The sequence below is a fragment of the Lissotriton vulgaris genome, chromosome 5, assembly GCF_964263255.1.
Source record: "Lissotriton vulgaris chromosome 5, aLisVul1.2, whole genome shotgun sequence".
In the NCBI taxonomy this organism is placed as follows: domain Eukaryota; kingdom Metazoa; phylum Chordata; class Amphibia; order Caudata; family Salamandridae; genus Lissotriton; species Lissotriton vulgaris.
In genome coordinates, this window is record NC_141693.1 from 691,471,945 (window position 1) to 691,498,139 (window position 26,195).

The 26,195-nt window shown below is 42.0% G+C and overlaps 1 protein-coding gene across 1 annotated transcript in view; it reads right to left on the reverse strand.

The window, feature by feature from the left end:
- The window catches only part of COL13A1 (collagen type XIII alpha 1 chain), a 368,078-nt gene that overhangs the window by 38,584 nt on the left and 303,299 nt on the right, over positions 1-26,195 (reverse strand). The window contains exon 36 of the mRNA XM_086922128.1: positions 18,648-18,734. Within this exon, the coding sequence (XP_086778254.1) occupies positions 18,648-18,734 (87 nt within the window). The remainder of the gene's footprint in view (positions 1-18,647; positions 18,735-26,195) is intronic.

Below are 26,195 nucleotides of genomic sequence, written 5' to 3' on the forward strand. Positions count from 1 at the left end.
ATACGCCTTTTTTGTTGGATGGTTGTAGATTGGATTTGGACAGATTTACTGTGAATCCAAGATTGTGGACAGGCACTGTTTTGTGAACGTGACGTAGACAGCTCTTTTGTGAGCTGGCTTTTATGAGCCAGTCGTCCAAATTTGGGAAGAAGTGAATGTGTTATCTTCGTAGATGAGCTGGAACTACTGCCAGATACTTGGTGAAAACCCTGGGTGCAGTGGTTACTCCGAATGGGAGCCCCTTGAACTAACAGTGCTGGCCTGCTACTACAAACCTGAGGTACTTGCGAAGGGCAGGGTGTATTGGGATATGGAAATAGGCGTCCTTTAAGTCCAGAGTGGACAGAAAATCACCTTGTTGAAGGAGCAGGAGCACTTGCTGGAGTGTAACCTTGCGAAAGTGGTCCGACTGAATGCATAGATATAGATAGTTGTCCTTCTTGGGAATTAAGAAGTACAGGGAGTATACCCCTGCCCCTTGATATTTTAATGGAACTGGTCTATTGCTCCTTTTAGTAACAGAGAGAGAACTCTTTGCTTTAGAAGGGTAAGATGTTCCTGTGACAATGCATGTGATCTTGGAAGAATGCTTGGGGGAGTGTCTGTAAGTTCCCGGCAGTAACCATATTGGATAATTTGTAAAACCCATTTGTCTGAGGTGATTGTGTTCCAGACATGGAGAAATTGTGAGAGACGTCCCCTGACAGGAGTGGAATGATCGGGGGTAGCGGAAGGAAGTAACTGCTTGTTATCTGCTTGTTATCTGTGGGGGAAGTGCGTGTGGAGTTGCCTCTACCTCTTCCCTTACCATTGTTTCCTCTAAAACCTCCTCTGAAATAGCCTCTTGATGAGGGCAATTTGTTGTTGGCCTTGTAAGAGGAGGAGGGATTTTCTGTAGAAATATTTTTGGAGCGACAAAAGGAACCCCTATTCACAGGTAACTGCAAAGCCCCCATGGACTTTGCTACTTTGGTATCTTTTTTCATTTTTTCTAGTGAGGTGTCACCTGCTGGACCAAAGAGTTGTTCTTTGTCAAATGGTTGGTTGAGACTGTACCTCAGGTTTGAAACTTGAAATTCTCAACCATGCATGTTTGCGTAGCAGTACGCTGGTGTTTACTGCGTGTGCTGCTGTGACTGCTGCGTCTAGGGCGCACTTGATGGAGGTATTGGTGATAAGTTTGCCCTCCTGAATAAGATCATTTTCCTTAGATTCATGTTCATCAGGAAGGAAGTGAGTTAGTTTTTCTAACTCATCCTAATGAGCCCTATCATATCTGGCTAACAAAGCCTGAGCATTAGCGATGCACCAGTGCCTAGCCGCTTGTGAGGCTGCCATTTTATCGGAGGCATCAATTAACTTGGACTCCTTATCAGGAGGAGGGGCCTCACCTGTGGTCTGTATGTTAGCTCTGACGGGCTGGACGGATACAAATCAGGGTCATTGTCCATGTTTGGGTCAGTGTCATAATTCACCCATGGGACAAAATCCTGTAACCTATCCTCATCCCCATTCCCACCCCCTTGATCCTGTGGGTCATGTGAAAGCAGTGGTGGTGAATTACTGGGTGTGATGAGTAATTGAGGATTGGTGGGTGAAGGAGGTGGAATATATGAGGGTGAAGGGTTAGTACCCATATTTTTTCTCTTTAAGGGAATTGGTTCTCTTCCTGTTGGTTCTAATTATAGCGGAGATGCACACCGTAATCAAATTTATATACATTTTTTGGAAATTCGTTGTGCGTTTTAAAACTTTTTATCAGCGTGCTGAAGAGGTAGTACGGTTGCCTTTCCCGTACCTCTAAACTGAACCTATCTATCTTGAATCCGTGAGGATTCGACCTCTACGCACAGTAGCTCATGATTAATTCAACCCATATATTGATTTTTAGGAAAACAAATTCTTTTGTTTTAATTCCACACCATGAATGCTGTCATTTTATCAAACTTTTCATCAGAAGTCCATTAACATATATCAAAATATTTAACTTTCACAATGTATAAACGTAGAAAAAAATGTTTCAACAACTTCATCTGTATGTCTTCTTTGGCTCAATGCATTTCGGGCCAAAGCCGGCCCTTCATCAGGAGCATATTTATCTATAAACAACAATGTTATACACAGTCATAAGTAACTTCTCTCAGCATGAAGACAAAAATTATACGTCAGTTATTCATTGATGCATCCTGAAATAACCTTTGAAAGGCTATATTACCACCACCACACCTGTGTGTGCGTCGTGAAAAGCGAAATAAAAACTTGCTTACTTGTTCAAACTCAAAACAAGTCACAAACTCCTGCAAAATATATAGTATACAATGGTCAATCTAATGCCACTATTGCCGATACTTAAGTTAAACCCAATGATCTTGCAACCGTTCTTACCAAAATATCACAGGTTGTTCAAAACAAGGATGCTGTACTAGTTCGAAGAGGACTCAAAAGCTGTTAAAAAACTAAAAGCGTAAGTGCGCTGTTCTCAAAAAATCTCAAACCACCATTCTAAAACTGTTGAATTCAAAGGTCCTCACCAAAGAAAGCTTGAATCAACGCGTTCTATTCTTCGTTGAAATCCACCGCTAAACGCCAGTTCAAATGTGTGTTGATACTGGTGTGTATATATAGACACAAACAACAGACTCTAAACTGAGCGCCATCTTGGAAAGGCGCTTCTCTCAAATGATGGGCAAAACTAATCCGAGTAAACCAACTCTGCGCATAGAAACACGGAAAATCGTACTAATACAACTCAAAAGTCACAATAGCTTCCAATAAACTGCGACTCGCAAGATCTCTCGACAATGTTCGGTTCATGAATCTTCCCAGTGGGCACCTTAAACACGCGCATCGAAATAAACAAAGGACTCAATCTTGAACGCCATATTAAAAGGACACTCGTTACAAAAACGATCAACTAAACTTTATTAACACTCTACAACTATCCTACTCTAAGAAGTGAACTGTGTTTGTGGAAAAACAAATCGAAAAGTGCTAAAACAGAAAAGTGAATGGAAAAATCCGGATGCTTAAGTATCTTAGAGAAAACGGTATGCTAGTCATATAAATACATGAATACAAGCCATCATGAATTGTTTTAAGCTCTGCACATTTCAACAGTATACTGAACAAACAGATTACATATGAATGCATTTTACAGAAAGCACGCAAAATCTATGCATTCATTTAACCCCCTAGGATCTTGGGTCCCAAGCCTCTTAATCCAGAAAGTCTCTCTCTGCAGGAGGAATCGGGTCCAATTCGTACCTTCAGAGATCAAGACTTGTTCAAGTACCGAAAATTACATTTGTGTTATGCTGTGTCTCGCTTCATTCCAATGCATTGCTAGACTGCTTTTAACATTAACTCTTCCTGTTGGCCCATTTTTCTTTTTTCAGGCAATTTGACATGGATATGACCAGTGTCTGAGTTTATAACCAGTTTTTTCTGTTTCGGAACCGAAGGTGGAAGATCGGACCAAGGCTCTTTTGGCGGAGTCTTTCAGCGTCAAAAGTTTTGGCTCCGAACTCTTCGGTACCAAAGCTTTAGTCTTCGATGAAGATGGAACGTGGACCATGACATGCTTTGATTTCTGTGCCAAGGATTTAGTTTCGGTGCCGGCATGGGGCCGACTCGAGCCGTAGCCAGAAGACTTCTCCTTATATTTCATTGCCTTCCTTGTGCGGAGCGCTCAAAACTTTTTCTTGAGGCCGACCGGAACCTTTTTGGTCTTGTATTGTTGGGGCAAGGGGGCTTCTGTGCTCACGGTACGCTGACCCGGTGTAACTTGCTCCTCTTATTCAATGTTGGAGTCAACCTCGGACACGGAGATGTGTTATTCTTCCTCAACTCCTTGAGCTTGTATTTCTTCTCGGTCAGAATCTTTGCCGAAGATGTCCAGTACGGAGCCACCTTGGTGTTACATCTCGTGGTGTCGAGCACGACGATCACGGAGCGCCTTTTTTGATCAAAACAATCGGTATGCGTCCCTATCTTTCTTGTCGGGTTCTGGGGATAAACAAAGGTTGCACATTTCGTGCTGGTTGGTGCGTGGAAAATTAGCGCAGCACCTGGGACACAGATTGAATGGAGTCTGTTCCATCGACTCCTAGTGAGTCCGGCGCGGGTTGGCCCGACGGCCTTCCAAGAGTTTTCCAATCAAAGTTCTTTCAGTCAAAAAAATACGTGGAGAATGGTAAACGCGATCGAAAATCAATACCGTAGAGGGTAGTGGATTGCGCGTCAAAGGGATCCTGAGAAACTGTGCCAAAACGGAGCACAGCAATTCACATCCGAACCCGATGGAGGAAAAAAAGCATCTTACAATGGAGCCGATGCCCATGCGCGCTATCACCGAAAGGAGGAGTCACCCACCTCATGACTGGAAAAGACTTCTTTGAACAAAGACAAAGTGCAAACATCCGGACCCAACACTAGATGGCGGGCTATGTAAGGCATGTGATCTACAGCTCACATGCCTCGAACATATATTTTTGATTAGGCACATGTATTGAATTTTTATATGAGTTAGAGAAAAAAGAACAATTATAAATATAAATAAATATTATTGACATCATTTTTCTGAGCAATTTTGAATTGCTTTGTGTGGGCTATATATATTGTTTACTCTATTTTATACCAGGTTTCTTTGCTTTCTGGTATACTCCAGTCACACACAAGTACTGGGCCTGCCAGATGAGTTATCCAAAACCTGCAAACTATAAGGGAGTTACTCTGCTTTATTGAGGGCTCAGAATTCAGAGCCGCTGACACTGGGCACTTGTGCCTTTTTCCTTATGCCCATACTGCCTTTTAATTATTTTTCTTTGAGTATACATATAAAATGTGCCATGAATGGCAATAGGGCATTTGACATAGAGCATAAGCATGTGCACGTAGGAGTAATGGAACCTGGCCAAGTGTTTACAAAATCAAACGGGGTAATGGAGGAAAGCTGCAGTAACATTGAAAATACAGAAAGTCCATTAAAATGTTTTAGATAATTACATAATATAACTTTACAGAGCCAATTGAGCGCGTGTTATATTCATGCGATAATGTGCCTGTTTTCTATGACGTTTGGCGGAGGCGTAGATGAGCCTTGTTTATGCAAACAGAAATTCTGGTTTGTGATGTGCCTAGCAGGGGCGCTGGTCATGCAAATAATGTGTACAACTCTTTAAAGTATGATTTCTTACTAATTTTCCTTTTTGGGAAATGTAATCATTTGTTTATCTATCTTCCCTTGTCTGTTGTGGCAATGTGAGTCTAGAAAGAGTGAAGTAATTGTGCTAACGTGACTTTGAGATGATACAAAGTGGAATATTTCTGCTGGCTGAGTCAAAATTAAAGACTGTGAATGTGCAAAGCACGCATGTCTGTGAGGGCATTTAATGGGACTAGGTCATGTATGTGTATTTGATTCAAGTTAAGTATGACATTTTTTCAGGGCCAAAATGGGATCCAAAATGCTATTGAGTGTGCTTCACCTCACTGTGGAAGAGGGACTATGAAGCTGCAATTGATCACAATGTGATGCCTCTGGTGTGACTGACATGGTGGATCCTATATGGGTACGTTATGATTCAACTGTATGTTTATATGATTGCAGGGAGGCCTGGTCATGGAAAGTGCACAGGTAAGGCATTTGGACATGTAGTTCTTGAGTTTTGCTGTGTTCCTTAGTTGAATAGAATATATAACTGTGTGGACTGTAAACCCAAAATTAAAAAATCTGAATAGCTAGCTCTTGAGAACTAGGGAGAGTAGTTCTGATATCTGTTGTGCACATGTGTAGCTGGATGAGGGTGTGACTAGGAATTGAAGGGGTCTTTTCAGACTTTTGTACATATTGGAATGTGTCATGTTTGACAACAGGTGTCTCTATGATTCAACCAGTAAGCTTTCAAGAGGAGCTGACCTGGCTTCAAGAGGCAGGAGTATGGGTATCTTTTTCCTAGGATTTGAGAGGTTCCATGGACCATGCATGGAAATGAGATTAAATGCATGTTTATTTTTGCATGGTGCTCCTGCAGAACCTTTCAGGCATTCATTGCTAGTGCACCCAGGAAATTATGAAGAAAATATTATCCTGTTTGTAAAGACGGATGTATGTAGTCAAAAGGTATGCATGGGCAAGTTTGCTGTCTGTGTTGAAATTGGAACCCCATTCTGAATTTCTATGCATTTCTGATTCTTCCAGTAGCAAAAGTAAATGGATAAATCCATATTCAGAGATATACAGTACTTCCCTAGGTGGTATTAACAAACTCTCTAGGTTTGCCACAGATGTATTTACCTTGTATAATCTACCATAATAGTTCCACTGAAAAAAATCTGGAAATTGGGAATTATCTGACAATATGGTGCAGAAACGCAGATTTCCACAGCAATTCACAATTTAATATTACACACTGGAACTAATACTAGAACTCTCAGAATGATAATCCTTATACTGATACTTATGCAAGTGATCTGTCAGCACTTCTACTACGGCAGTGATTTGTATATCAGCAAGTAACCCTGGTTTTGAAGGGGTTAGGTGCTAATTCTGTGGCATTATGACCGGAAAGCACAGAGTATGAAGATAGAACTGGAGGTAATATACCACCATTCACCATGAATATCTCTCTGTGAAGAATAGTGGAACAAGGAGATGATCACACCCCTTTCAGTAAATTGACACTGATGACTTTACAACCCAGATGAAGTCCTAAAGGGACGTAACGTGTTGGCTGGGCTGATTGAACTACTCCTGTGAATTGAAATATTGAATAAAGTTGGATTCAAAAATATTTACAAGACTCCTGAATGACTACATTGCATTGAATCATTAATATTGGATGGATTGTTTTGAGGTAGTATAATCGTGTGGACTAATGAAAGGACACTTATTTGTATAAATCTACTCTCCTTATTAGTTGTTGATTTTTTTGAAGGCCTTAACATAGCAGGTTCTTCCTTGTTAGAGATTTAGCATTATATACTTTCCAAACTCTGTTTGGTTTAAGGCCATTCTAAGCAGCTGCATTTGTGTCTACCATATCATTACCTTACGGCATCCTGCCTTTGAAATTTGTAACCCCAACATTTTGTGCTAAAGGTGTGTCCGCAATTTTCCAAAGTAAATAATACACGTTTGTCTTAAGGGAAACACTAATGTTCTCATGTATTTGACTGTTTCCTTCCTTATTTCTAATTTATTTAGTCCCTGGATAAAAGCCCACCTCAAATTTCCTTAATAAAAGCAACTATTGATGCGCCCAGTCACTGTAATAAAGAAAGGTCATTGCCACTCAACTAATAACATTTGAGTTATGATGCCACTGTGCCTGCTGCCAGAACCAACAGCTGAAGGGAAAGGCAACTCACAGAGCATATTTAAAGCTGCACTTTAAAAAAGCTAAAACAAAATGTGAGTTTTTTTTCTTTCGATCTGATTGTCTAGCTGAACAGGGAAATTCAGAAAGGAGATATTCATGGCAATATATTTATTTATTCCATGCTGTAGGTAATCATAGAAAATTCTACGCTACAACTCTTTTTAAATCTAATTTACACTTCACTGATTCTAATACCTTTTTGCACCAAATATCTAACAGTTTTCGGACGTGTTTAATTTTGCACTAGAGATTCAAATTTTATTCCTCATGTTTACCAGTATCCAATTTCATCCATATGAAAGAGCACCACACCAGCAATGCAAGTGGTTTGAGGGACGTATTACGGTGCGACCATGTATTATAAGGAATAAAGTACCCCTGCTGTGCACTATGGGGATATTGCAAGTCAGCTCAGAGTTCCTTGATCTTATAAAGGGACTCAGCCTTTGATCTTATTCCTGTATATGGCCACATAACTCCTCAGTGACTTGCAATATCCTTTTGATGGACGGCACAGGGTACTTTATCCCATATATAAAAATATTTGTACAATGCTGACCTTGTCACATGGGCATTTCTGCCAACCTGTAAGGTTGATGGGATTTTTGCAGAGTGTTTTGACTGTTGGAAATATTTTTCTAACAAGTGTGTTTCCAAGAGTTAATGGCCAGTGCATCTATCCTTTTTATGATTTTAGCCAAGCTTGCCAGAAATTGTATGATGCCAAATGCTTTGCAGATTTCCAGGCAGTTGACACTGATAGTGAAGATAATTTTTGTTTCAGCATCCTGGGTCTTGCTCGAAGTGGTGTTAGAAACTGGATTAGCGGGGATGCAGAGTTTCCTTAAGTGTTATCCAAACCATTTTGAGAATGATAGCCCTGCTTCCAGATTTATTATCCAGATCCTTGAAATGATATTAGAAAGTTCCAGCAAGTGATTTGCTATGGCCTTAGACCTGCACATTTCTTTACATTTTTCTCTGCAGTAAACTTTATCCAATGCTGATTAATCCATAAATATCCTCTCAGGCCATCATACAGAGCAAACAGATTCTCCCTCCTACATGTCTGCCCTATCTGCAAGCCATTCATAGTGGTACTGTCACACCATAGCCTTCGGCTTCTTGAGATGTTCATGAAGAAGGTACTTATGTACTCTTTAATAGCAAGAGTGACATCAGGGAGCAGTTCAAAACCACATTAGGAGCTACTTGATAGCCCACAATGGAATGCACGTTGACCGGCCTTCCCTATACAAGTGCTCTTTCCAGCCCTGCCGTGACAAAGACCCCAACGTGAGGAAAAAAAACACCCTCTATATCCAAGGTGTCGAAACGTAGTCAGGACAGTGCAGGCAAGTGAGGGGGTAACAGGAGAAGCCTGCAGTCTATGACTGGTGCAAGGAGTTGGCACAGAGAGTCGGACTGGCACAGCAGCGCAGGCCTGGGAGCCAGGGGAACGGCCAACGCATACACGGCCCAGAGCACTCCCCCCCACTGGACTTAGGGTAAAAGGCACAAGAGATGACCCCACATCGCGCAAAGGGGAGTCACCCGAGCACAGCGCTATGGGGTGGCTCAACACACCAGATGCCGGCTTGGTATGCCTGGTCTAAACAGCCTGTAGCTTCCAGGCGATAGACCCGCAGCACTCCAGTGGTTCTCCCATCTCCTGGACTCACCTGGCCTCGATAGGGCAGTAGCTCACCCTTGCGGGAGTCCACGGCTGGGACCGGGGGATTTAGTGCGCGGCCGTTATTAGAGGTGATCGCCGAGGGTGGGGCCCGGTGGCCTACGGAAGTAGCCTGGCTAGGCACGGGTGCAGCTTGTGGGCGTAGCGTAGCGTGTGGCCCCCTGCTCGGCCCTGGTTACGGATTGGAGCTGGGGGGGCACTGGGTCATGGCCTTTCTACTGGAATCGAGCGGCCACCACATAAGAAGCACGTGGGCCTGAGACCCACCAGCGGAGCTGGATCACCGCAGCAAGGAGCCAGCCATTACACAGCACCACGTCCGCAGGGCTTTCCCAAGGGTGTGAGACTCCATAACCCCTAGCCAAAGGGAGCACAGGCACTTTGGGAGGAAGAGGTTGGCGGGCCCGATGAGAGGCGACCCCTTGCAACCTCAGCAGGGACCCCTTACAGCAATTGGTGCCTATCAACATGATGATGTATACTAGCGAGGTCGCTTTACCTATCAGCCTTCCCCTGTGACATACTGATCTCACTGGGCACGCACTGCGATCCCCCAACACGAGTGGAGGCAGGTAGAGACGGAGCAGGTCGGCAGCAGCATGTCATACACTCAGTGAGAGGCCAAGCGAAATCTCTACGCCTCCACGTTATAGCCCAGGAGACCAAATACCGGGCTCTGATCGGCCCTGCACATACCATTCTGCAAAGGTAGAATATGTCCTCTACCCATGGAAAGAAGGCCAAAACGCTAAAGGAGCTCTTCGCACGTGCACTGGGCGGTGCCACAGCGGACCCCTCAACTACAGGAGACGACTCTTCCGAACAGATGGATGGACCCACAAATCACAGGCATCCATTTTGGAGGTGACACCCACCCTAATAGCCTATATGCGGATGATGTCCTCGTTACCATAGCGGACCCGGAGACCGCCTTGGGATCCTTTCTGGGGGATTGGATGCTTTTCCAAAATCATCCTGTTTAAAAAAAAAAAATCACAAAATCCACAGCCTTAAATCTGTCACTGTCCCCACATGCGCAGACTTGCCTCCAAAACCAGCATCCCATACATTGGTCGAACGGCACTGTCCCATACTTGGGAATTATCTTGCTACATGCCACGGCATTGGTAAACTGTGCCAAATTACACACGCAAATCCGCTCAGATTTGCAGCAATGGAAACACTATCCTATTTCCTGGCTGGGGCGCATTGCACCTAACAAAATGACTGTCCTACCCAAAATCATCTACATCTTTCAGACTCTCCCCCTTGCAGCCACCTACTGGCTGGCTGTGACGGGTACAGTCAGAACTCTCCCTCTTTATCTGGCAGGACCGTAAACCAAGAATGAAGAGGACGGTCAGCTCTCTGCTACCTAACGAGGGGGGACTGGGGATCCCAGATTTCACACTCTACTATAAAGCTGCGCAATAGCGGCATCTGGTTGACTGGAGCCGCACTGAATCAGAGAAGCACTGGCTATTCCTGGACCGAGCAGTGGTAGGCCCTTCCCCTATGAAGATCCCCTTCCTTAAGAAATCCCAGAGACTGCCCAATCTTTACGCCTCACACATCACCGCACCACTTTATCTACATGGGACCAGACCAGTAGGAGATATGGACTGACTAACTTCCCCTCCCCCTTACACCACTTTTGACAATCCAGACTTCAGCCCAGAGGTAGATGAGAAGTCCTTTCAACTATGGAGAGCCTCTGAGTGCTGTGCGCTGGGCCATTTATTTGATGTGGACGGCATCATCTCCTTCACCCAGCTTAGATCCGATTATGTCCTCCCCGAGTCTAAAAGGCTGTGTTATTTGCCGATAAGACATTGGGCATTACACCCGGAAATCAGGCCGCAAGTACGCAAACATCTCACCCCTTATGAACGGTGGCTGGTTACACGGTCCTCAAACAAGTAATTGCTTTCAGACCTATATAAAATGCTGATCACTCGATACACACATGTATACAATGCAGACCATGTATGCTGGGAGAGGGGCCTCAGCATAGAACTTAGCAGCAAAGAATGGGAAGGGGTATACTACAGGCTGCAACTATATCCTTAAATCATAATTAGGGCTTCCTGTTTTCCATTTGTACGTAGTTTTACAGATAAATACAGACAGAAAACATTGTGCTTCCTGTGTGTATTTATTTTTAAAAACAGAAATATGCAGAAAATGTGGCGTCTTTTGAGTGACACCCCAAGTTGAGGTTAGTGACTTTCAGGCCAATAGCTATACATATTGGCACCATGGGGAGGCAAAAAGCTCAATGAGATTTTCTTGAATTACTGTATACATATATTTGTGCAAATATGCAATTTTTTATTGTGAGCTTATTATTTTTGACTGTGTAATGTGCTAAAACCTGACAGGCATCAAAGTATGAATGCATGTTTAGCTGTTAAATAAATGCGGAAACATGCTAGTAATCACCTCAATTGTTCACAAAGCACAAAATAAATGTGGATAAATGCCAATAGGATGGCCTAAAAAATAAATATAGTCAAATACAGACGGAAATGTTTAAAGAAAATTGCCAAAATACCGGGAGCACTAATCATAATGTTCATAATGGATAAATTTTTCATTAAGTGCCATCACTCCCCATAATACTATTATGGATTAATTTTCTTGTTTAACGCTCTCCCAAGTGCTCCCAAGATTATAAAGCTGGAGAGACTGCAAAATAGAAATTTAAAACTAAGAATTATAGATGTTGTGTAATGAAAAAGTGGTCCTTTTTTCCATCTATAGAAGTTGTATACTTCTGTCACCATTTCTGATAGATGTTTTAAGAGGTGTTATGTAAGCACTGTATTTTGAATGGGATTTCCCGAATGAATGTTGCATTTGGTCTAGCTATTTTCTCCGGTTGTACCTTATTCACTAAAAGTACAATGCCCTGGAGTACAACTCTATCATTGCCACTATCTTGGCTAACAGTGTATTGTTAAGATAAGTGTTTATTGTACTTTAACATTACTTCAACTCTAGTACTGCAACCATACAGCAATATTGATTTTCTAAAATTAAAGATACATATATTAAATGTACTTGTATTTAAATATCTAATTAACCCACTCCAAACCTTAATTGAATCCTTATCCTTATCCTTAAAATAAAATAAATACATTAAATCTAATTGCTAACCCTAATGCAACCCTAATGCTAGTGCTAAACCTATCCATTAATTAATTTAAAGTAGAGTAAAATAAATCAAAACACTTAACCTAAACCCAACACCTACACTTACAATTAACAGATTGAACAATCTAAATCTTAGCTAATCTTAATATTACCAAATATTAATTCAAATTAAACTAGAATGAATTAAAAATTGTTCTCAAAGAATTATGCTGCTTACCCTGTAAGCTTCTGTTTGTTCCATATAGTGCTGTAGATTCACATGGTCTCCATAATCCTGCCATCTAGTGTTGGGCTGGAATGTTTTTCTTTGAACGAGTCTTTTGAGTAACAAGGTCTGGATGACTTCTCCTCTGGTATTAAACGGGCATGGGCACCAACTCCTTTGTTGTATTGTTTTCTGCTCAGCAGGTGAGAGTAGGCACAGAGTAGGGAATAGGATATGACCGTGGCCATGCATATGTAATAAATAATTCTATAAGTTGAAGATATGTGTAGCAAACACTGGCATCCTAGAAGGAGATGGGCGCATGTGAATCAACAGCCCTACATGCAATCAACATATGCTTGCAGGGTAAGTGTCGTAATTCACTCGTAGCATGTGTGGCTGTAGATATACATGCTCTGCATCAATTGTAAAAGAAAAGCTAGAGCTCCCCTACGTGGTGGCTAGCCAGTGGGTGGTACAGAGGTTTGAAACAGAGTTCTCCAGACAGTTTGCTCACTTTTGAGGTCAGTTAAAGTAACCAAATTCTAGGATTGCATGAGCCAGATAGTTGGGGTGAAGAGGTGGCCATAGACCCTAAGCTGTTATGTTGTTCAGATGCGCCCACATCAGAGAGTGATGCACCTGCAGTGATGTTCACCTGCGGAACTGGGTCTGCGAAGAGTCTGCCCACAACAGATTGTTGCTATTCCACAAGAGCAGCCAGCAATGGGTGTTGGCCCTTATCACTACGAGGTCTTCCCAGTGACCCTCCGCTTGTTATCTTTGATCGGAAAGACACTCTAGGAGGAGATACATATGGAGCATTGATATGCATCAAGCCATCTTACACAGGAGGCACATTACTGTCAAACTGTGAGAGGATGGAGTGTCTGAAAAAGAGGCAGAAGCTACTCGAATGCTGCCACCCATTGATTGCTCAAGTGAGCTTTGCCCAAGACTGCATTTAGAACAGAACTTTTAAGAAGGAGCGCCTGAATCTCCTCTTGCCGTAGGGCAAGGTGTTCTGGGCTGAAGGTGCATGTGTAGGGTGGGTGTTTGGTGAGATTGAAATCAGCTTGAAACAGTAGCTGTGCTCTATGATGATTACAACCCATCTAGTTTCAGCGGGGGAAGAAATCCTTGGAGTGCCGTCATCAGGTGTAGTGCGAGCAGGTTCTCTTGGCAGGATTGCCTCTGCCTTAACCCTTTGAGCTGTTACCTCTGAAGGTGCCTGTGTGTAATCTGTCCTGTGCTATTGGTGGTAATCCTGTAACTGGCATTGATAGGACTGGGTTGGTTCTGGGGAAGTGGCCTTGGACCCAGCCCTTGTATGTTGCCTTCAAAAGAAGTCCCGACAGGAGGGACATGAAGGGTATCCTGGCCTTAACGGTGTTGGTGTCCTTTATTTTTTTTCAACTTCTCTTCAACCCATGAGCCAAACAGGTGTTCCTTATCGAAGGGCAGGTAGACATGATGTGTTTGGATCAGTGGCTTGAAGCATGAGCTCCAAGGAGACAAATCCAAAGGTCTTGGGGCTGGGTTGGTGAGTTGGAAGGTTAGGTGACTCACCAAATTCCTCTTCATTGGTGCCAAGCAGGTCTGCCTTTCCAAATATGTTCCAATTCTTCGAGGATTAAAGATACATTTTGTTGTGGACTCACCACCTGTCCCTCTGCTGCCTAATGGCCTTTCTACGACTGAAAGGCTAGCAAGAGTCACAACAGGTCTTGACGTGTTTTGCAGTGACAAAGTTTACAGACAGTGTGGAGGTCAGCCCAGGGGTACTTTGAGTGGCACTGAGAGCATCTCTTGAAGGCGTTTTTCCCATTAACTTTACAACATTTTCATTCTCTGGCATTGGTAAGGAAAACCCAAGGCCCTGAGGGCCATGACACCCAGCCCTTTGACAACAATGTCTGGGATAGTCCAAGCAGGGAAGGGTGAAGAAATCGTAGACTAGTCAATAAGTCTTCTCAGCGACAGACAGGAATGACAACAGTCAACATCAAACATGTCTTGACTGAGAGCAGCGTCAATATACATTCGAACGCATTGATGCAATAAAACAAACTAACAATGGAGTCAGTGGCCATGCACATTCACTACCAGAGGAGGAGTCACTGATGCTGCGTGACTCAAAAGATTTCTTTGAAGAAGAACAAGTTGCAACAGTCCAAGCCCACACTAGATGGCTGGAGTATGGTGTATCTACAGCCACACATGCTACAAACATAATTGTCCTTAATGTACTTAATTTAATAACATTTAGTTGAATAATTACCTGACCATAATACTAACCATTTTCCTGTCCTTATTTAATTCATTTATGAAAAACGAATCTTAGCCTAGTCCTAATAGCAGCCCTGACCATAACTCTTAATCAGTTTAAATTATAGTATAAAGGAAAGTGAATGTATACATTTGCCTACCCTCAATTAATTTAACCCTTAATTAATTTAAAGGTATAATAAATTAAATACCTAACTGTAAAACCTTTTTATTTTGATAAATAATGTTAAATTAGCCCTCATCCATTGATTAAAGTATGTTATTCTACTTAACTATAACGATTTTGTGGTATTAGTTTCTATTCATAATCTGTTTAGCAATCACATTTATGTAATGGCCTTCATGTAGTGACCCATCAGTGATGTGCAGGTGATGTATTGGGGGATACTGTTCTTTCCTGGTAATTGAAAGGCATGCTTAGGCTACCAATACACAAAAGTTCCTTTAGTCAAGATAATCCATTTGCAAAAGTTGATAAAGAGAAGAAGCTAGACAGTAGGGCAAGGGCAGCTATTGAACTTCTTACAGATATTACTTCTAATTGATATATTTATTCAGTGTACCAATACACATGATTACAACTGGCTCTGCACTGTATACAGTATTATCTGGGTAACTCACAGTCTACATTTTTAGAATTCATTAGTAGTGGCACATGAGATTTTTCAGGCTTTGCCAGCAAAACTCATGAGAATGTTGTATGTCTGATTCCCCTGTTTCTCTAGTGATCTTCTTTTTATCTGGTTGAAGGCTTCCAAAAGTGTGCTATGTAGTTAAGATGATAAACTATGTACAGCATGACTGCTGCATTATGAAATGTTTTATTTTTGCCCTAGGCATACCTCGAACTGCAATCTTCCTTATGTGTGTGACCACATCAATGACACTTTTATCATTTAGCATGAACCTTGAGACGATAATGTCCATGAATATTACAAATTTAGAAAAGTTACCTGCAAATGTTACTGTATCACCAACATTTAGGTCACAGAGTATAAGCATGGGGATTTTATTACTGACTTTCTTTTATTTACATGAGCTGAATGTCAGACATGTACACTTCATTTAAACAAATGAATGAATATCCATGGATGTGGCAAATATTACAGCAAAGGGAGAGGAATTGATATTAGATAATACTACACCAGGGTGAACCTGTGTCTGGGTACAAGAGGATGTTGGAAACTGGAGAAAGAAAACGTTATGCATCACTTTTATCATCTTCAAATCTGCCTTATAGTTACAAGAGTTCATCAAAGACATGCAATCCATCACATAAAAAAAATGATTTTTCTCACGTACAAAAATACTGTAGAGCTCTGATTTAGAAATGTACAAATACAAGTACGAATGAAGGAACATTTTAAGTAGATAAGCAAATACGTGCACACCAATATAAATGCATGATAATCTGCTCCCGGAAATTGTGATTTATTTTTCCAACTTTCCCATTGGTATGTGACTAATTGAACAGAAAAAGTTAGGAGAGTGGGGATTTGGTTGTGTAGAAGGGTACAAAAGGAAACAATTTAGTTTAGGAATTAGAGATATATATAGAATTTAGGACAGAAATCTATTGTAGTAGATGGCTCTGCTGAGAGAGTGTAGATTGTTTTGTTGAAATAATCCAGTTATTAGGAACACAAGTGCATTCATTTAGGAAATTCTCCATTTGGAAACAGTTAGTGTGAAAACATATCATACTATTTCATGCACATGTGCAGGTTAAAAAAAGGAGGTGAAAGGAGACCATGGTGGGCAGACAGAAAAAGGCTTCAACTATTTGTAGTCATCTTTACCACCATTACATTAAGATGTGAGCAAACAAACTATTTAACACACAAGGGACTAATAAACCCAATTATGTAACTATTATATTTGTCAGCTCAGAGTTGGCCAACATTTAAAAGGTAGCAGTGTGTTTAGGATGCATTATGGCAGTGTGCTTAATGTGGCTCACAAGTAGCTGAATGTAAGATGTAGGTTATATAATGAACTAGACACGTGCAATATATTTATTTTCTTGATTGTAAAGGGTTTTCCTGAGGTTAACAGAAGAGAAAGATCAATTCTTAAACTTGCACCTATTTATGTCCACTGCATAAAGTTAAGTGCTTTCCAATAGGATGTAAACAGACATGGAAACTTGATGTGCAAATGCTGCTGTCACAACACTAGAAATGGTGTTAATGTATTTATTTAACACATGCCACATCTTACAGGAATACATTCGGTCTTTGTCAATTTATTTTAGTTCATCATCCTAAAAGTTGCTTTAAAGCATTAGGCTTGATCAGAGGCTACTGAAAATGTATTGAGCATTATTACTACCTTAAGAATATCATGTGTTTGCCAATTTACAACACAGCCGATAAGTCTCAGTGGCTTGGATTCTTAAAGGCATGGAGTTCCGCATTAAAGTGTGGCCAATAGCATAGAATGATTTCCGTGTAATTCCTAGTGCTGTGTATTAAGTGCAAGGGTCGAGAGAAGGGGCCAGATAAAGATCACTGAAGTGGTTTACTTTATGCATGTTATCTCAGATGCTGTTGGGCAAATGTGTAATTACAGAAGTATTTATTTTAGCAACATATTTCTATTTGGCATCATGTGTGCTTGATAAAATGAAAGTAATAAAAGAAATATGGTAATATATCTTGTTTTAATGGAGGTGGTGAATATCGGGAACTGATGAAAATACTTCTCAAAATAAATTGATTTTAGGGTAGCAAGACAATAGTATATTGTGTGAAGGAATAGAGCGAGGAGACAAAGAATGAATTATAGGTTTCAACAGAAGTAGAGGTTAAATTGTGATGTAAAAAAATGCAAGCTGAACAGTGCAGGAAAAAGCATGCAGGAAAAAGGGAAGGTAAAGCCATACCAATGGGCAAGGGGCATCCAGCCCGTCCAGCCCTGGTACCCCTGGATCACCCTTCTCGCCTTTAAAACCTCGAAGGCCCTGTTCATAAAATCAACTAACCATGATTATTATAGCAGATACAAACCAACATGGCTGGGGATGTAAAGTCCTTTGCTGGCTCTGTCACAAGACACCATTATTTATGTGTACAATCCTGGGACAAGTTAAGATGTAATGTCTTAAGCTTTATTCAGAATTGTCAAAATGTTTTATTTTGAATTTGCCTCTTTCTAGTGAAAATCACACTGTAGTTTTTGAACATGATTCTGATACAGGACAGTAATTCACAAATCAATGCTGTTAACTGGGACCGAATTCAAGGTGTGCAGTTCCTAATTATATGAAAAAAGCTTCAAAGAAACACATTTCTGGGAATTCATAGGTTTTTTTTTCGTAATTACTTGAATGAGAATGGGTTTTCCTTTGTTTAGGTTTCAAGAATCACAACATCTCATATAGGTGCAATGTAATTACTATGGGTTATGCTTTGAACGTCCTATTGCATCATTTATACTACATTTTTACCTTCTAAAAGAACTGTCACACAGTGAGGTGCCTTATGACATTACCAAATGGGGAAATGCATACATTTATATATCTTTAACACATGAGAAGGTGAAGAAAGAAAGAAGTTTACCTTGACTTTAAAATGTTATATTGAAATAAGTTTGGAAGTAGTAATGCTTTGATTCCCAATCAAATTCACTAGCACAATTTAAGGACCCTACAGTTTTATATATCATATAAGGGCTACAATACAATTATAGGCTATATATAAAAATATATTATCAAATATGTATAATGTAAGGATTATAATATAAATAGTTTAGGAACCATACAGCGATATTCTCATGGGATTTTAATATAAGTAATGTAAGAACCATAAAGTGTTATTTTCATGACTAGTAATCTTATAAAAGGAGTACATGATCAATGCAATGCTTCCTTCTTTCTTCTTATTTTCAAATCATACAATGGTACAAAGTAAAAAGCAAAACATACCAATGGACATGGTGCATCTAATCCAGGCGCTCCTTGGTCTCCCTTATCCCCTTTAGGCCCTCTAGAGCCTTTCTTCCCCCTCTCCCCCTGCAAATAATAATTCAGTTCAAAAAAAGAAATACACAGAAAATTTAGGAATATCCATTTAAAATAAATAGCAGAAATAACAAAAAATACAGCCACAGAGGCTGCTGTTCACCATAATCTGCAATAGATTTATAAAAACAGTTTATTTGTTCAAGTTATTGGGTTTTAACAGTCTTTGTTGCCAACTAATTAACAAATGGCCAAGTAAAAGGGCTATGGGTTTCAGTGTAATAGTTATGTTCTTTTTTTAAACACAGTGTAACAAATAGTGCTTTCATTTATAAATAAACCTCTTTTGGATTAAAGTATAGGTGAAGAACACTATACCAAAGGTAGGAGTATTGGAACATGATTTGATTTAGAATGTTAAAGAGTGTTAAAAATAAGCACTATTTGCAATGACTGGAATAATTACCTGATGCCCAAAGCATATCCTATTTGTATGTGAATCCTAGGAGCACTCATAGATATCTGCGATAGCCAGTGTTCCAGGAGTACTCTAATTAGCAAATTTATCTTATGCAGATGTTGCACTAGATGTAAAATCGGCATGAGAAAATGATTTAGAATTGTTCATATGTACATCAAACCTTTTTTTTACTCCACAGAGCAAGTTTTTTTCCTCTACTGACACAATTCTTCACCTATGACTGCCACTAAATTTTGGGAGTTTTCCGTTCCTTTGAAAGAGTGTACATTTGTTTGTTTTTTCATAGTGGGAAACTATTTTAACTAATCTCAAATTTACGAAAGTGAAAAACCTTGTCCTTTAGGTTGAAAACCGCTATCACTAGTATACGTTAGGATTACTAAGATTCCAGAATTATGACTTCTTTGAATCAGCATGTAAAAATCATGATGGATTCTACTGATCGGCAGATGTGTTTGGGGCTACATGTTCTAAAATCTATAATTCATTTATAAACTAATTCATTCATTTGTGGATTGGGTTCTTGGTTCCCATTTAGTCATGTGCTTCATTTGGCCTGAAAATACAAGCAGCTACTATTCTTGGACAGCATTACGACTTGGACTAAATTGTCATTGCACTGTATGGCTTAGCAGTAGAATATGTGACTTATTTAACATGTGACTACAGACCCTCAAATTACCAGTGCATAAACAGCTGAATATGTCATGAAGTATTTGGCTAACTAGACTTACAAACTAAGCTGATGTGTTGTTTCTTTATAGGATCTACACAACAAATGGACCTGTTTTCCAAATAAGTAGGGAGTGCAGGGGAATGAAAGGGAAAAGGGACTGTCAACGTTTGCATCCTAAACGTCAATGTCATAATTGTTCTAGAAGAATAGTGAATGGCCCTGTCTAGAAGAATAGTGAATGGGCCCCCTGTGAATGTGAGAAGTGTTTATAGGGAGAGTATTTAATGAAACCAGGATCTGGAAAGCATAAAAATCCTTAAGCCCTAAACCACAGGTATTTCTATTTATTGAGAGTGAGCCAGAGAGATGATTAAAACCCACAGTGATGCGTGCTATTGCCTATTGTCCATGCATCTGAATGGGTCAGCATGCTTTTTTAACAGCCCTAGAAAGGGTCCTTGGCTTTCTTCAGGATCCAGGTCCTCACTTTCCTAATTTCCTGCGATAGGGGTATTCTTACATCTATCAGCACACATCCACTCTATACCTATAAGTATAGCCCTACTGGATAATATTCACTGACACTGGAATATTTTGTTGGTCCTGTAGGATGTTTAAAACCTAAGACAATACCTTGTATTAGAGACATAAAAGGAGTGCAATAATAATAAGCTCAAATGAAAAAATGAAAGGTAGTTAATTTTATTCCATGCTGTTGTGGACTAGTTGTGTAATTGGTTGTCACACATGTGATAGGTACACACTGCAAACCACTGCAAATCTGTGAATCTGAAAATTCATGCTGTATTTATTCATTCATTCGTGTTGTAGGTTGTCTTGCCCAAACTAGTGAGGCCCTCAAAGAGGAGGTAAAGGGGAAAACCTTTGTAGTCACACTGTATAAATAAATTAGCATATGTTGGGTACTGTATTAGGTACAATTAATGCAATGGAAATCAAGTCCATAGCACCTGGTATGACCGCGCGCCAGAAGGGGGCCCTGGGGATCTCTTCTTATCGTACATTGAGGATTGCACCCTATACGTAAATAAGTGAACCACCTTTATAGTGGGAGGGGGACAGAAATCTTGCATAGCTGGAAAGCGCTGAGATTAGCCCCGCTTACAAGAATGGCCCAGGGATTCCCCCTTAACTATAGACTAATCAGCCTCAGCGACAAATCCCACACCCTGTCCCCCCCCTCTCTCAGCCCCCACTTCCACACGCTAACTAAGCATGCAGAGCACACCACATCTACTATCTTAACTCCCCAGTCCCACGACAGGACCACCTCCAACCTCAACTCCCCCCCCACTCTCAGCCCTCACTTCCGTTCAGGCTCCCCTTTCACCACCATCATACACTCCACTTCCACCCCGCCCTCTCCCCCTGCCATGAATCCCCGTCTCCACGCCTCCAACCTCCTCCATACTTCATCCACTCCCATCGCCCCCTTACCCTCTCTCCCTAACACCAACCCGCACAACGACAACACGGAGCCCTGCATGAACACTAACCCTCGCTCCCACCCGCACGCTAAGCCCCAGGTCATCCACCCAACCATGACGTCCACCCCCAACACTAATACTCACCCCACGCTAGACAAGATTATGTCCTTCCTCCTACAACTCAAAGAAGAAATTCACACCATCAAGGAAGACATGCACACCATCAAAGAGCTGCTCACCACACCCCCTAGACTCGCCTCACTCACCACCACCCCCCCTCTCAACCTGCTACCCTCCCGTCCCGACGACGCTCCTAAGCCACGTCCCTCACACGGGACCGCGATCCATGCCCACAATCGCAACAAGCACAACCGCCGCACTCACTGGACCGCGATCCCCGCCCACAATCGCAACAACCGCCCCCTTCGTACATGCAACCCTCTCTCGGACCTCGACACCCTCTCCCTCCTCCGCTCCTACGACCAAGCTCCCCTAAACATCACAACTGCCTCGCAGCTCCCCATCCCCACAATACACTCAAATCCCCGTAGATCCTCCACTCTTAACAACAGAATATCCGTCCCAAATAACCTTAGAAAAGTCCCCCTCTCTCTAGTACCCTCTTCCTCTCCAGACACACCCCGTCTCAAATGCACTCTCCTAAACTGCAGATCGGCCTCTAAACACTCCTCCGCCATCGCTGATCTCATCCTAAGATTGGACCTTGACCTAATCATCCTGACTGAAACCTGGTTAACCGAATCCTCTACACCTATAATGGACATTCTGGTCCCCCCTAACTACCACATCATTAGGCTTGACAGGTCTGGCAAGATAGGTGGCGGAATCGCATGCATATACAGGAACAGCCTTTCTGTACTGACAGTTTCCGTGCCGTCCCTACCCTCCCCAACTTCCTACGAATACATCTGCCTCAATATCATCAGTGATGGCAAACCGATATGCTCTCTCCATGGCATTTACCACCCTCCCAGAGACCACCTCATCTTCGCCCAACAAATGATGGACCTGATTTCAACCAACGCAGGACGACAGCTCACCCAAATATACCTGGGTGACTTCAACCTCCATTGGAACGACCTTAACGATGCGGTGGTAAATAGTCTTAAAAGCTTCCTCAGCGCACTGGACCTCACACAATTATGCAACAGCCCGACCCACGAGAAAGGCTCTATCCTCGACCTTATCATCGCCAAAGAGGGCGCTACTCAAATTGAGACTATTCAACCCTGTGACTGGTCAGACCATCATATTGTTACATTTCACATCAATGAAAAAGTCAAACTCAACTCGGTTCAACCCACCAGACCTAAAGTCTGGAAAAGAGACCTGAAAAAACTCAACCCATTATCCTTACCCCCGAACAGTCGCGACCTCCTACTCCCCCCTGCTGGCGTTACAGATGTCCAATCCCTGACTGACCACTATCTGAGCGCCGTGACCTCAATAATTAATGAGGCTGCTCCCATGCAGCTAAAAAGAGTCTCCGCTAAAATCTCCAACCATGGTACGACGGGAGTCTCAATGAAGATAGACGAGCCATGAGATTGGCAGAGCGCACCTGGAGGTCAGCTCCCTCTGCACTACACCTGAAAACCCTGAAGAAAAAGAGAAACGCCTACTTCAGGAAAATAAAGCGCTCAAAAGCAAACTTCTTCAGCCTCCAGCTCGACCAAGCAAAAAATCGCCCTAGAAAACTCTTTGAGTTAATCAGAACACAAGCCAAGGAACAGCCCCAACCTCTCAGTACCTTGCACGAAGCACCCTCCTGTGAAGACTTCGCCACCTTCTTTACCCAAAAAACTGACAACATAAAGAATGATCTCCGCGCTGATGCAATACTCCACAACACACTCAACTGCATAACACCCACCGAACCTAAAAACAATGCAACATGGTCAACCTTTGAAACCTACTCCGAAGAAGAAATAGGCAAACTGCTCAACACCTTGAAACCTTCCAATCACCTCACGGATCCCCTCCCTGCTAACGCTGTCAAAGATTTCATCCCACTGCTCCTTCCTCTCTGGACTAAAATCATCAACAGCTCGCTCCAAGAAGGAACCATCCCTGACTCCCTCAAAGTTGGACAAGTCACACCTTTGCTAAAGAAACCTACTGCCGACCCATCCGACCTAAACAACTACCGTCCCATTACCAATATTCCCACTCTCGCCAAATTATTGGAAAAATGCGTTCAACTACAACTGACTAAACATATCGACCTGTTTGATCTCCTCAACCCGCATCAATCAGGCTTCCGAGCAGGACACAGCACTGAAACTGCTATGACTCACATAATTGACGACGCCCTTCAAATCCTAGATCAAGGTGATACCTGCCTCCTCATCCTGCTTGATCTCTCTTCGGCATTCGACACCGTCAAACATGAGAAGTTACTCGATCTTCTGAGCACAAGAATGGGTCTTTCTGGGACTGTTCTCAAGTGGTTCACCTCCTTTTTACACAACAGGTCGCAGAAATTCAAGAGTAACAACCTGATGTCCTCTCCAATACCTGTGTCGTTAGGCGTCCCCCAAGGATCTTCCCTATCACCAACCCTGTTCAACCTAGTTATGGAACCTCTCACCACCTTGCTTCAAGCATCCAAAGTACTTTTTCACATGTACGCAGATGACACCCAACTATATCTCAAATTACAATCCCCCAACGACATTTTACTACTGAACTCTACGATTAGAAGCACACAATCCTGGCTTGCTGATAATCACCTCAAACTCAATGCTCTGAAAACAGAATTCCTGCTGATCACACCTCCCGCGAAGATCCCCATCACGCAAACCTGGCTTAAACAGTTAACGGCACTCAATGTCCAACCCATCATAGTGGACTTAGCAAAATCTTTAGGCATAACCCTCGACTCCAACCTTAACATGCAGCATCATATCAGCAAGGCTACTAAGGGAGCGAACTTCCAAATCAATACACTGAGGAAACTTAAACCCTTCCTACCAGCCAAAGACTTCCAAACTGCAGTACAAGCTCTAGTAATCCCACAAATTGAATACGGCAGCACCGCCCTCTGCGGTCTCCCGTTAACCAGCACTGCACCACTAAGAGCCTCTCTAAACGCTGCAGCCAGACTCATCACTGGATCAAAAAAACACTCGCACATCACCCCTGATTTGAAAACACTGGACTGGCTGCCTTTTGAAGCCAGAAAACATTTGAAAATTGCCTGCATGACACACAAGGCTCTACATCTGAGCTCTCCCGGATATCTCACTCAGAAGCTGTCAATCTCTGGCGGCTCTAGAATCACTAGAGGCACAGACAATCTTCTGCTAAAACCTCGAAGATTCCGGAAGGCAAAAACATATAAACGCTCTTTCTCAGGAATGGCACCCAGGTTCTGGAACTCACTCCCTCCTGAAACCAGACTCATCTCCTCCTTCACACTTTTTAAGAAGGAAGTAAAAGCTATTTTTATGGCCAAATACACTTGACCTATTAGCGTGGATTTGGAAAGACCCTACTCCGACCTGTATTACTCTGTTCGAACTCTATGACTATGTATTTCACCTGAATTATTGTCGCTACTAACTATCTACGCACACATTTAACTCGCTGTTCGAACTCTATGACTATGTATCCCACCTGGATTATTGATGCTACTGACTATCTATGCACACATTTAACCGTTATATTTGTATTATTGATGTGCTGTACTACATATGTGTAACCCCACTCTCTTGCTGGCATTCCCAGCCGTGTAAAGCGCTCTGATATCTGCAAAGATCCTGTTCGCGCTATATAAAACTTTCAAAATAAAATAAATAAATAAATTGACGTAATACAGAAGGTCTTCTGTAGACAGATCTTGTTCCAGCTTGACCATTGGATAGAGTACGAGAGATCCCTGTCTTATCTGCAAGCTGAGATTAGAAACCAGATAAGTACAATCGACCAGGTCCTTAGGTTCATGGCTATCTACTGGAAGACAGTCATAACTAAAAAATCCCATCTATACCAAGTATTTGTTAACCTGAAATTGGCATTTGACCTGGTCCCCCCTGTAAATTAATGGGAGGTCCTGAAAGACAGCAAGGTGCCTCTTGACCTTTGGACATCTGCATACATAAAGACACCTTTACACAAGTCAGATGGGGTGCCGAGGGTGAAGTAACAGAATGGATAGAATAAAACAAAGGTGTGCAACAGGAGTGCACTCTCACCTTAACACTGTTCTCCTTATATCTAAAGTACATGGTTGCCTAACTGGAGGACAGCGAGAAAGACTCTCCCAGGGTGGCGGGCAGAAATATCCCTTCACTCCTATTCATAGACAATACTTTACTGATCTATAAAGCCCGGGCTGGCCTTCAAACGCTTGTTGACAGATTTGTGACATTCTGTAATGACCAAGGGCTGATCATCAATCACTCAAAAACAATATTTTTGACCATCTACCCCCCCCCTAGATCTTTTAGAGGTTCCATTATGGTCGAAGGGAACCCCCTAAATAGGGTATCCAAGTTTAATTTCCTAGGATTTATTCTATCAAAGAATATGTCCTGGTCTCCCTAGGTTAAAATAAGTGCCCTGAAATTAACTCACCAACTGCTGCAATCCTAAGACTTTACAATTCTTCCAAAGTCAGACGTATATTACCCACCCTAAAACTATAAAGGGCTACAGCAGGGGGCAGCGCACTGTATGTGGCAGAGATCTGGGGCCCCACAAGCATGGCCGAGCTGTGTGTGGCAGAGATCAACATGCTTAGAGCCCTAGTTAGACTCCCCAAAAGCACTCACTTACTACCAATGCTACAGGACATGGGTCTTGTGTCACTGGCCCATACGGCTCAGTTAAGGCCCTCGCTATATTGGCACAGATTAATCATACCCGGCCCTTGATGGCTATTA